Genomic DNA, 13,655 nt, shown 5'->3' on the forward strand with positions numbered 1-13,655 from the left:
CTAAAAATGATTAATCCCTTCCTGATAATGCATGATTACGGAGAATTTTAATTAGCAGGCCACGAACAACACACCCTCCTATCATATTCATCATGTATTAAATGGCATTAATTGCAGTAATGTATTCATGTGCCAGAGGTCTTCCTCACTATTTCTCTTGTCTCAAAGCTGGAAGGCGTTAACCCTTTGTGGGGACCCTCAAACCTCCCCAAGTGCATGGAGCTGGCCAAGACCAGCTTATGGCAAAGGTCAGTTGATGGAGACTGGCCAACTAATGTAAAGGATGCTACCACGCCGCTGTCTGCAATAGCAGGGACTTGAACTCCAGGATCCAGAACATCTTTACCGGTTCTGTGCGTTCAAGCAAAAGTCTCAGTGAGGTCACAGATTTTTTTATGAGTGAAGATGCTGTAACCAAACCTGCTACACAGAGCGTCAGAGTACAAGTTAGCCTGCAACAGAAATGGTTGCACGTCCTGTCGTCCCCCATGAAAACTTCATTAGGACTCAAGTTTTAATGGTGCTGGTGGGTTAAACTGGGGAGCGAGGGAAGGAGTCATTGAGGACAAAGTGCACCTATTTAAAATGGAAATACTAAAACACTACACAGCTGAATACAGTGGCAGTCATTGTTAAGGCTTCATCCTTAGGAGGAGAAGGAGCTATCACCTACAAATGGGCTTTAGTGCTTTACTGGCTCAGCATCATTCACCCTTGCACCGTACATGTCTGAGCCCCACTAAAGAAACAGGAATAAAGTGCTTTCCACAGCGAAAACTTGTAATTTCTTAACCTTTTCTCTATGCAATTGAATTTTACATCCCTTTCCAGATGAGAAAACCCTGTCCTCAATTAAATTTATGTATAAAGTAGCAAAAGCCTTCCATCCAGATCTTCTTTCTGTTTATCTTAGAGGGAATCAGTGGCAGTGCCTGTGCTGGTTTATGAGAGGAGACAAAAGTGTAAGCCCATATTTTATGATGAAAATGACAGTAGGAGTGACCTTGCTCCAGCACATATTGCTTTTTCGACAGTGTCTAGAGGAGATAATCTAACAGCAGTCTGCAAAGCATCATGTTTCCTTAGATCCTGCTACAGTAATTCAATCATGAGCATATAAAATTAGATGAAAAATAAGGTAACTAGCCTTCTGGGACTGAGTGATTGCAATAAATGTTGCCTCCTGACAGTAAGCATTACATTGTCCTCTTGAAAGAGAGGTTACCTTTTATTATAGCATACTTGTTCTCTCATTTCAGTCTGTGCTAGGTAGCACTGCTGCCAAGTATAGTCTGCAGAACAGCAAAAAAATCCTTTAAAACAATTATGTGCTGTCTGTAAGGTACCAAAGCAGTGGGTAGAAAACTTCCAACTCTTGACCTCTTGCCCTTTGGGATCAAATGAGCAACACCAGACCTTTCTTGTTGTGGTTTTCTTCTTTTCTTCTTTTAAAGATACATATTTTCCTTTTCCATTGCCTTTCATCTAAGTATCACAGAGTACTTTATAAGCATTGGTTGCTTAATCAAATCTTATAAACCTTGCCATGCATTTTAGAGAGGTTAAGCTGAGCCACAGTCATGTCTGCGTCTCTAAACTCAGAGAAGTTTGCGCTGAAGTTCACAAAGCAGGTTAATAAAAGGGATAGAGTGAAACTGAGGTATGGTGGAGGTTAGTCTCTTCAGTGTCAGGACAGAAATTGTTTTCAAGCCATAAATATTTGTGCATGCATTTTTCCTGTGGAAAACTGAGAAAATACATTTTTTTTTTAAAATTATTACAGGCTTGATCAGAGTAAAATCATTTATGTTTAGCTATCTTTGAAGATACGTATGAGTCTGACATAAAGTCATACACCAGTTACTGCTATGACCAAATACTTTTGCAGGCAGTCACAGAGTACACAGCTCTGGGTGCTTTCATACAACGTAGATGCAGAAGAAAGCACCAAAAAGCAATAGGTACTGTCTGCCACTTTCTGGTCACTAAAATCAACTCCAACAGTGACTTTTTTGGGGAAGCAGAGGTGGGAACTCCAGGCAGAAGCTCTTGAGCACCAGACATTGTAAGACAAACACTTGTCCGCTCTGGTGGGCTGCTGCTGCTCTACCTGCTTGATCAACTACAAAATAAAGCTCCTTGATATATCCTCATTCAAGCAGCTTTTCCATCTATGTGTTGTATGTTTTATCTAGCGTAGGACTGCTTATGAGCAACAAAATAATACCCTGAGAAAGTGAGGCAAGGCCAAGCTCTAGCTAAGCAGCCTGAGGAGCTGTGGAAAAGGAAGTCTCTTATTAGGGGAACCAAGTGATTCTCCATCAAACCACAACAGCTCTAACCTAGTTGTATGACCAAAGCCTGAGGGGATGATTACTTTCATCCAGAAGTCTGCATTTCAGCCAGAACAGATGCTTCCACTGACCTGACCCACATCAGCTGTAACAGAAGCCAAAGGGAGTGGTCTCTGCTGTAAATGTACCCATAGCAGATATCTGACGTTAGATGGATCGACACAAAGAGTGCTAAAAAAAAAATATTGTTCCTGTAAACTGCTTGAAAGCAAAGAAGTTGAAAGACCTCTCACTTTCAGTTATGTAAATGAGGAATAATTCCACCAAATGTAACGGACTGGTATTTTTATTAAATCATTGAAAATTGAAATCCTACCAAGATCCCCATATTTTCTCATGTATATGTATTTTGCAGAGGTATCTGAATGGAGACATTGACATTAGCTCTATAGTTCAAGCTGTGCTGTATTTGTGCTACACTGACATTAACGTTTGAGAATTTAGTCCTGTATAATGAAAATTCAAAGATACATTCAGCAGATGTAAACAGATCTAACTCTAATGACCTTATAGTGGAGGTATAGTTAACAGCAACTGAGAATCTGGCCCATAGTTTCTTATGCAAAATCATTATCTTGTGTCCTTGGATCGGTGTACACACTAACAAAATTCACTAATCTCTTCAGGTATCACTCCAGGTTTTATTTGAACGAGACATAATGTAATACAAACATATCACCTCGTAACTGTTGATAGGACCCTTTAGAAATCTTAATCTTGTTATTCACAAATGCTTCTAATTATGGTAATTATCTTGGTGCAAAGAAAATGGTCACTGTCTCTAGTAGCTATTCACAGCTTTTCTTGAAATGAAAACAAGAAACAGGGCTTTTCTTGTAAAGAGACAAACTTCATAAACTTAATAGCATTTACTGCAGAATTGAATGTTTGGTGGGAAATCACCCTTCTCTGCATACATCTGCATACTTACAAATTCAGAGATTTACATGTGGTCCGTTAATTAGTCCACTGTAGTGTCAATGCTATTTCACCGTACTGTATTGCAAACTGTTTTTCAGAATACCTCTAAATGACCCCAAAATACAGTCCATCTTTCCTCCTTGGGGCAGAACATGTTTTTACAAATGTCCACGTCCAGACATTTTGCTTGGTATCATGTTAACCATTCTATTTCTCCCTTTTATCTTGATTATCCTGGTTATTTCCCATTTTGCCATCTCAAATACTTCTTCTCTAACCTTGGTTTTCACCAGAAACAGTTACCGCACCAATGAATACTTGCCAGTCAGAGAAGGGGCAGTCCACGCATCGCCAAACAGACTGCTGACGTTCAGCAGAGAGTACTTCGAGCTGCTCTACAACAGCGTGCACAACAGCTAGTTGTTTTTATGCTACACATGTGTTTGTTTGTACCTGAGCTGTTGAAAATAAGGCGTTTCTTGTTGGCTTGCTGCTTTGCCATAGTTGCTTTAGAGGACGTGCAGCCATTTGAGCAGCTTCAATCGCGGCATGGATGACCACTAAGAATAACGCTTACCATGAGGGGCTCCAATCCAGTTCTGCGTGCATGCACTGTATGTGCAATTTAGGATAACTAAAGCAGAATTAAATTACATAGGATTAAATACTATGGAATTTTGCATTTATTGTTAACAGAGCTGGAAAAAACTGACTTTTACAGCTCTTCTCCTGAAATGCCCTCTATCCTTAGCCCTTTGGATACTGTAAGGCATTTTCAACACTAGAAGTCTCTGGCAGACCTATAGATTGCTCCAAGCTAAGGGAAATTTATCATGAATGAGCAATGAAACACTAAATATTCTGTACTCATGTTGTCCATCAGGTAGCTTTCTGCAAACTGCCTTTTCTTGGCAAACTGTCTTTTCATTGTAACTTATATCTACTTTGCATCCCCCTGCTCACAGTGCTGGTATGAGTTGATGCATTTGGAACTCAGTCCCGGTCACCCACAGTTAATCCCACCTCACTGGTTTATCTCTTCACAAACTTTCTGACGGTTTATCTCCTCTAGGTTTTGATGTTACTTTCACTTGGAATGGCAAAAGGAATGGACCTCTATCTGCAAGTCAGATATGCACAGTAAAAGGTTGCACATATCTGCTTTTAGTTAAAAAAAAATACACAAAAGAAAAAATGTTAACAGTAAACCTTTAAAAGCAAAGTGACCTAGATATTTATGTCCAGTCTTTCAAAGCTGCCCACAGGTACGCAGGATATCTAAAGATATCAATGCTGGCTCTAAATCCTATCCTTAGGCACAACAACTGCAATAACAAAACCCAACGTACCTTCACATGTCAGTAGGAAGTATTCCAGATTGTGACTGAAGGATGCGCTGAAATAAGTGCAGTTTTCAATCAGATCACAAGACAGACACCGCCTGTTGAAGTTGCCATTTGTGCTTGCGCTGAAAAAAGTTAATACAAGTCCATGAAGGTCACCGAGCAAACGTTATCTGGAAGCAACATTACTTGAACCTTACTGTACTGTAGAATAAGAACATAAATATAATGTGCCCAACATTAATAAGAGACAAAGCATTTCCAATTGGTTGAGTTTAAATAGCAGTAATGGGTTTTTTTTGCCTGAATGGAGAATATATAAAATGATACTGACGTCTTTTTTTTGCAAGGTCAGGTGGTTATGAAGGAAGGTATAGTTTTTAAAAGAAAATGATGGTTGCGATTCCACAAAAGGAAGTCATAATTTGGTGAATGAAGGCATGAAATAATGGAGCAGTATTTGTACACCTACTTATATTTTAACAGACAATAAGGAGCTGGAATTGCTTTATTTAAGTTTCTTACTGGTTGCCTCATTGGTCTGATTTGCCAGCAGCTGACTCAGAGGCCAAAGCCCTTTCTGGGGGTTTAAATAGTTGCTCTTGTAACATCCAAGTAAAAAAAAGAAAGATTGTATTTAGAGGTCTGGTTTTTAAGAAGGTAATGTGGCCTGACCATATGCTCAGAAGTGTTTTGGAAGTGGCTACTGAAGGTTGAAGAATGAATTACAGATTACTAACAAATATTAATAAATAAAATTTTGCACTGCTATAGCATTTTGAAACTTCAAAATGCTTCAAGAATATTAACTAATAGATCTTTCCAGTATTACTGTGAACCAGATGAGTGCTTTTTGCTATTATTTCAAGGCAGAAAGAGATGAGGCTAAGTAACCTGTTTAGAGCCACCGAAACTGAACGGAGTAGCTCTTGGGTTCTTGTTTACGCTCAGATCATGTCTCTGCCTTAAATCCTGTTTAGAAGCTGCTAAATCAGACACAAAAAGAAAAAAAAAAAAAATCCCCCGGATCTTCATCTGATATAAGCTGTCAGAACTCCAGTGGAGCTCTGTCAATGAACACGTACCAAAGATGCTTTTGAGCTGACACACTTGGGCTGGGACAAGAGACAATCAAACCACCCAGCGCAGGAAATCAAATACCTGAAGCAAGGCCCAGATCCCCGGGCAATCAGAGCGAGGTCAAGGACATTGACATTTTGGGCATCTCTTTCCCTGTCGCCTATGTGGGCAGGTGAGGTTAATGAGGCACCAGGGTGAGGGGCATGCCAAGATGAGCGAGGGGTGGGAAGCTCTTTGACTCATGCCAGCAGCTTTTGAGCAGCTGTGCCTGGACTCAGCTTCTAAAATCAGATTTTCTTCCCATTTAAATACAAATTAATGGTCAAAACAATTTTGATCTTTTTTCTTCAGGAAAATAAATACTGAGCCGAGTTACTCTCAAAAACCTGTGGAGTGCAGTGAACAGGCATAGAGATCTCAAAAGGAAAAAAATGATTAAATTACAGGTAATTTAGTTTGCTCTAGTTTCCTTCCCACTGAGGAAAAAACCCATATGACATCATGTTAGAGAAGGAAAACGTACTGACTGTCCCTTACCAACTGATGCTATCACCAGCTCTGCCCTGCGCTGCAGATGCTGAGAGGACAGCAGGAGGATTTAGAAGAGAAATAGGACAAATGGAATAATGATTCCAAAATTATTATTTCAAAGTTTGGGTTTCCTCCCCTTTGTAATCTGCTCCCACAATACTTCGCAATAGCTAGACGACCAACAGCGTACTAAACCCCAGCCTTTTACTCATCATACAGTTACGGAGGATACTGAAGTCATTTGGAATTGCAGAAAAACATTTGCAAAGATAATGTTAATTCTGTTCAATTTTCTGAAGAGGTGCTATCAAATTTCCATGAAAACTGCTATCTGGAAGTATAAAAATAGTTTATACCATTTGTTTATGTAATTCTGAATTCTTTCAAGTGTTAAGCACTTCTTTTGGAAAGTTTTGTGACAGTTTATCAATCTTAAGACCAATTTAAAATTTGCAATAAAATGAGAAAATTGCTAAACTGAAAACATTTCCAAATGTCAAGCATTTTGTTCACTATTGTTGTGCTGTTCTGTCTGTTGCAGTGACACACTGCAAGATCTTGCAATGCCATTAAAGACAAACACGTAAGAAACTGTTTCTATCGCAATCTCTATGTAATGATTTGTGTAAGACTGAAAAGAATGGGAAATTCTGTTTGTGAAGTTAGGAAAGCACATACCTGTATAAATGTCGCCTTCTTGGCAAATCTTCTGTGCTGTGGAAATAACTGCGGAAAAAAATTTCAGAAGATAAGTGTAACATTAGAAAGGTGTTTACAAGCATCTCATACAAACCCATCTTTATTCATATAGCCATTTGACTGACCTTATAATGGCAAGGAAAGTTTAAACTGAATTAGAAGAACATACAGAGGGACACATCACAGGCTCAAGCAAGTACGTACACTGCAGTTAAAACAAGTGTGGCAATGTTTGGGTCCTGCACTGGTCATCTCAGTGGATCAAAAAGGATCAAGTGATTAAGCAAAAGACTTTCACATCTTCACCTCAAGCTTTATGGTGCAGAATTACCTTTAAACACCTTTCGTTTTTCTCTAGAACCAGTTTTTACTTCTCTGACCGCTTCTTATTCTTTGCTCAGATAGATAGCTAACCAAGGTCTGATGCGAAACCCACTGAAACGTCCTCTTTCAGGGAAGACAGAATATGAGATTGAAAAATGCTTCATTGCCCTTGTTTTGTGCTGAGACTGTGGTGAGCTCCTTTTCTGGCTGAACAGTGAAAGCCGCTGTACGGTGACAGCTTCTGGAGGTAACGCGGAGGTGCTGCTGGGGCTGGCCACCTTCAGTCCAACCTGCAGGGTCCAGCCTGATCCCCCAGATGCATTTCATGTGAATAATGACAGACCACGGGAGTGAACGCTGCGTCCGCGGGGTGAATAACGTGTCAGGCAGGTTATCCAGCCCAGCTGATCTGCGTCCACTGAGCTGCACTTGCCGAGAGGTACATTTTGATTGCAGAAATTGTACGCCGCATTTTTCTGCTTGACTGGACACGTAAAATGCAAATAAGACTTTGGTGCTAGTTTGCTAATTAGCTCTGCAACGTGGTAAAGACCTTTATATCGTTCTAGGTCCCTTCCAACCCAAACCATTCTATGATTCGATGATTCTATTGTTCTGAAGTTATTGACAATTGAGGGCATTCAATACTTTGAAGGAGCATCGTGCTCTTAATGATCATTCAAAGTTTATGCTATCCCAGAGTCTTTTTACTCAGCTGTTCAGTGACCTTAAGAAAATGAGAGGTGAGAGCCTTGTCTCCAGCTGAAATTTTACCAGGAGAGGAATCTATGTGATATTTGATTCCAGTAAAACTTCCAAATATTTTATTACGTGATTTCTTGAAATGTATTTTAAAAAGTAAACATTTACAGAAGTTATTTAAAAGCATAAAGGACAAGTGTGAAGAAGGGTGAGGTGGGTTTTTTTGGTTTGGTTTGGTTTGGTTTGATTCTAACTAAATACTTTTTTGCAGGTCAATAAAGGATTCTTTCTAAAACTATCATCCAGTTGGTAAATGAAAATAGACATCAGGGGTTAATATCAGAAGTTGCAGCTGGAGAAATCACTCCTCTACACAAATGCATTTAATAATCACAGAAAGAAAGGTTTGAACTATACAGAGAAAACCAAAATAAGACAAGATATTTGGAATGGTGTCAGAGGTTAAGCCAAAATGGAGATAGCTTCTCCTGCTGCCTCATCCCCATCCTCTTATGCTCATACGTTTCAGACGCATCCACAGCACGATTGTAACTAACCCTATAGTCCAGGGCTAAACAAGGGAAGACTGATTTGTCGGACCAAAGTTTACTTACATTACATGCCTCTTTTCGTCGTATGCCAATATCTTTGTCACGTCCCAATCGCCAGACGTAATAGACTGTAAGTGATCGCTGCTAGTATTGGGCTGCCAGAAAGAAAAGAGAATTAGATTTCTTTATTCTTAAACGATATCTGAGCAAAGCTTCTCTGCTGAAAAAGGGAGCTCTTTTGACTCCATCACCTATTAAAAATAAACCACTCATCTGCACTTTCTACCCCTCCCCCTACTATTTCTGTGAATCTGCAGGCATAGAAATAATACAGAGTCAGAATCATTTTAACCATAACTCCACTGAAGATAATGGGATGAATTCAGCACAGAACAGCTTCAAACCCCTTCCTCTAATCCAGCGTGCCCACAAGCTTCTGATTAATCCTTTATGGCAGTACAGGGATTTACTTATTTATGTACAACTAAGGCGGCATTAAAAAACCAAAACAAAGCAATGATATTGTTTGGAAAGAGACAGTTGGTTGACCTTTTTCTTTCAAGTATCTCATTTGGAAATTCATGTTATCTTATGTCTAATAAACCATCACTGAAGGTTTTCTTTTATGCACAAGAGCCACATTCCACATTTGCAGCTTCCAGTCTCACTGCTATAAGCACAGATACTACTTTTTATTGCTTTCTACTGCAGGTGAGACCCAAAGCAGCGGCAGCAAGTGAATCACCTGTGATGATGACATGGCGATGTGGTAGAACTTCCCACGTCCTCCCTGGGGAATGGCTCGGACAAAGAAAAACTTCCGACCATCCTTGGAAAAAATTGGTTCTTCATTCTGTAAGCGGCAAATTTATGGGTTGTATTACTATTAATTTATTGTATTTAAAATTGCTCAGCACTGCAACACCCTGTGAAATTAATTCACATTGAAATAGAGAGTGCTCTTTAACAGCAACCTGAGGTAAACAAAAAAAAATCCGCTGAAAGCTGGAGAAAATTTTGAAAATTATTGCTTCTGTGCTCTCTGGAAAGCAGACACCTTTCAGCTGGGGGAAGACAGGGCACAGGCAGTAAGGAGAGTCCCTTGGCTGTAAAATAAATTCCCATTTGCAAAGCAAAAAGTGCACACATACAGCTGACTGCTCGGGGCAGTTGGAATAAAGCCGTTGTTAGAAATGGTTTGAACCTTGTTGGCACAAGTATGACAAACCCTGTTTACTCTGCTGGAAGATCTGATTTATTCCTGTCCTCAAGGAAACACAACTAACAACATCTAACTGCTGTTTTTTCCTACTCTCTTACAAATGCTTCTTTCACTGAATTATTTATGAAGGGGAGGATATCTTGCAAAACTGTCTTTGACACAGAGCTCCCAGGTGAATGGGATGATTGACTGTTATTGGGTGACTAGAACTTGCAACCAGAGGTGGAAGGGACTCAGCAGAAGGAAGTCAAGCACCACATATGGCAAGCAAGCATTTCCTGGAAGAGCCTTTGTCTTCTTTTTGTACAGGAACCCCAAGCCACATGGGAAGTCTCCACTGTGGAGATGGTTGAACAGCAGATTACAAGGGAAAGCAGAAGGATGGTCCATATGGCGTGACACAATAGCACTGTACCAAGGGAACTGGCTAGTTGAAGGTCCTTTACTCTGCATCTTGAATAGTTGGGACTAAAACAAGAGCTGGACCTCTGCTGACCCTTTCCTGTGATATTTTTCTTTTCTGGGAACTGGCTGAGCCCTGCCTGCCCCAGCCCTTGGCTCCATGGAACTTCATGGCTCCTTCTTCTTCAAGGGCAGTAAACAGAAGCTGTTGCTCAGCCTCTTCTGGGTCATACTTTGGTTCAGTGTTCATCAAACACCCCATCTTTCCGCCTCGCACATGTCAAGAAACCACACGGAACCAAGAAGAACTTGACTACACAGGGATACTTATGGCTAATGCAAACACCTACAGCAAAGAAATAAACATTTTTATTTCTCATAAGCTAACACATTATTCTTACTGTGTGTTCCTTTGTTCCCAGTTCTTTACTGATTAATTCTTTTCCACTATTTATCAGATTTATCAACATTGTATTAGGTGTCCAAACTGTTTGTTTTTCCTTTTATTTTCCCCTGCTTCGATTTTCAGTATATTTTAAAATATGCTTATTTACAGTTTGTTGCAGTTCTATGAAATAATGGTTTCATTTGTTTCTGACATTTTTCTGGAACTTGAAACATGAAGCCCTCTATTATTTCCAAATGTCTTTCATGACAGGAGAAACCTCACTGAAAAACAACTGTCATAACTTGGGCAAACCTTCTGCTCGACAGGCTTTCCTTTACCGAGGTGAAGAGCAATGAGTTCACCCTACATCTCTATATCTGCGCCTCCTGCATTATATATTCCTGCAATACGTCTCTGCCGGCGAGAGCAGGCATCGTGCAGATTAGTTTAAGGTTCATTCAGAGTTCCAGGAGAAGGAGGTACACGGCACGGGTGACAGATGCGAGACGTCAGCACTCGGCTGATGTTATGAGACAGCCTGTTTGCATGCTGCTGTTGCCTGAAAGACAACACATTAATACAACAAGAACTTTATGATCTTGACAGAGATGGTGACTTATCCCGGATGGCAAATGGGGGAGGACATCAGGCTGAAAGGCTTTTGGAACAGGATTTTATACTGTCGGGAGATACACTGGGTGTGTAATTAAAATATTGTGCACGTGATACAAACAGTTTGAGCCTTTGGCTGACTGTTTTTTATTGAATGCCCAAAACACTAGAACAGAAGAGCATGCCTTGAAAATAATAGGAGATCAGTTTAATGAGGTAAAATAAAGTACTTTTCCTATGAAGCAGGTAGGGAATTTCTGGAAGCTTTTGCCCCAGGACGCTTATGGAAGCAGCTGGTATCAGAAGGTGCAAAAAGGGATTGAGTGAACTCATGACTCATTAACAGATCCTAAAAGGAATAGAGAGGGATATAGACTCAAATGTCTTTAATCTTTTTATTGTAGATGGTGATGAAATAGCAGAGGACTGGACTGCAGAAAGCAGCCAGCTCACACACTGTCCTTAAATACCATCAGCTGCTGTGACCGTTAAAGACAGAATGATGGAGCAGAGGAAGCAGCAGTGGGGCTTGGTGGGGCACTTCTTAAGTCCTTATGGCTCTTCTTGTCTTTTTGCTCAGCTAGATCTCTGTATTTAGACAAATGAATTCTACCCAAACAGTCAAGGCCAGTTTCCAGAAATCCTCTGCTTTGTGCAGATGAAGGACAAAGCTGTCCTCATGTCAGCTAGACCTAGCAATAACTTAGTGCTCTCAAACTCAGGTATAAGGAGGAAAAAAAAAAAAAAAAAAAAAAGAAAAAGGTAACTCTTGTATGATTCCACAGCAGCTTAAACTGAAGCTTAAATCTGAGTCAGTAAGTGTGGATCCCTGATCCCATTTGCCTTTCTGGGACCTGTGTGAAGAGACAGTGGCCTGGCTCAGGCAGCAGATCTACCCAGAGGTGCTCACCTGCAATGGGCAATTGTCCCCAGGGTGGAGGGGGGGAGGAAATAAGTGGTTGGAGCTGAGGACTACTCAGTCATCCTCAGAATTGAAGGAATAATCACTAAAAGGAAGACCCTGTGGTTGGAGGAGGAATTGGTGGGACTAACCAACCCGAATCACTATCAGTAAAAGAAAGCAGTAACAACTCCATTTCCAGCAACCTGTTTATTGCTACATCAAAATGATGCCACCAAAGACTTCAGCTTTTCTGCAAGAGATAGGGTGACGTGAAGCTGCTAGAGGGAACCGTGACTCCAGAAGGGATCAGTGCTGGAGTTCAGAGTTGCACAACACGAGTCAGTGTATCTGCAAATGGTCAGGAGGAGAAGAAACTAAGGAGTGCCTCAGAGGCTTATCCCAAGTTTGGCAGAACCAGGATGCATGAGTGGACAATGCTAAGGGCAGTCTGAGCTTCTGTAGGTCTCAGAGAAGGGCATAAAGTCCCGGAACAAGAAATAACAATTTAAAAAAGGTGGAGTGTATTACAGAGGTATTGGAGAGGGATCACTGAGCATCACTGGACCTGCAGCCACTCGCTCTGATCCACCTTTGCCCAGATCCCAGAATTAACCATTTTGCTCTGTAGATGTGTTTTCTTTCAGGGAAACATCCTAATACTTTAAGTGTCACAAGGCAATAGGTCTGATAAACAGATAGGTGTGACAAAAATCCTTCTAACTCTTCTCATTTTGGTGAACAGTTCATTGAAATCCAATGAAGTGTTATAAATGCTTGTCGGCATTACTGTGGCAATGAAGTCACCTTCTCCTCTGGGCACAGGGGGAAGATCTCTTTCCATCCCCTGCTACACTCAGCCCCTGGGGAAATGCTGAGCTTCATCCTCCATCCCTGTCCCCCGCTCATCTGTTGTTGGGTGCACTGCACCAGTGGCCATCTCTGAAGCTGGGGCACCTGCCATCAAAATACAGGGCCATCAAGTGGCGAGGAGAGGAGCCCATGCCTCTGGGTATCAATCGCCTCCACGGGATGAAATCACGACTCTTCATTTAAGCACCAAAGACGTTGTAACCAGAAGCTGCTTTGTTAGCTCTGGCAGATGAATTTGAGTATTTGAATTATGGGGCTTTTGGTCCTATTTCTACTTCATCCTTTGTCTTTAGGGCAACTTTAGGTCAGTTATGGGGTTATTACATGACAAAAAGACTTCACAGGGTGAAACAGTCAATCCTCTTTGTAAGGTTCTCTGAGCTCTGTTTTTATTTAAAAGAATCTCATTCCATTGCCTATTAACTACGTGTAAGAGTGATTAGTGGGTTACCATGCTGTCAGTTTTAAGACAAGGGAGTTGTAAAAGAAAAATGGTGCGAGGTTTTCAACATTTCAACCTTTTGACAGAGTAAAAGTCTTTATTTTCAGACTGAGGTGATCTGAAACACTAGGGAAATAGGAGGACTGGAAAGAAAAACTCAACCCAAAGGAACTGTTATCAGGGGAGGCCAGCCAGCCCACACAAGCAGTTTTGGAGGTTATATGTCTCTAAACAATTTTGTGGTAATCTCCTGATCCTGCCAATGTCAATGTCAAAGCCTTTGGTGGAGTTGGAATTGCACCCTGGTTTA

General features: G+C 40.8%; 1 protein-coding gene across 4 annotated transcripts in view; it reads right to left on the reverse strand.

The window, feature by feature from the left end:
* Positions 1-13,655, reverse strand: part of DPP6 (dipeptidyl peptidase like 6) — a 563,740-nt gene that overhangs the window by 33,974 nt on the left and 516,111 nt on the right. For all 4 annotated transcript variants that reach the window (XM_075746658.1, XM_075746660.1, XM_075746657.1 and 1 more), the window contains exons 13-16: positions 9,251-9,358; positions 8,569-8,660; positions 6,908-6,955; positions 4,625-4,743 (exon numbers count right to left, since the gene is read on the reverse strand). In XM_075746658.1, coding sequence (XP_075602773.1) covers positions 4,625-4,743; positions 6,908-6,955; positions 8,569-8,660; positions 9,251-9,358 — 367 coding nt within the window. The remainder of the gene's footprint in view (positions 1-4,624; positions 4,744-6,907; positions 6,956-8,568; positions 8,661-9,250; positions 9,359-13,655) is intronic.

The sequence above is a fragment of the Balearica regulorum genome, chromosome 2 (genome assembly GCF_011004875.1).
Source record: "Balearica regulorum gibbericeps isolate bBalReg1 chromosome 2, bBalReg1.pri, whole genome shotgun sequence".
Taxonomy (NCBI): domain Eukaryota; kingdom Metazoa; phylum Chordata; class Aves; order Gruiformes; family Gruidae; genus Balearica; species Balearica regulorum.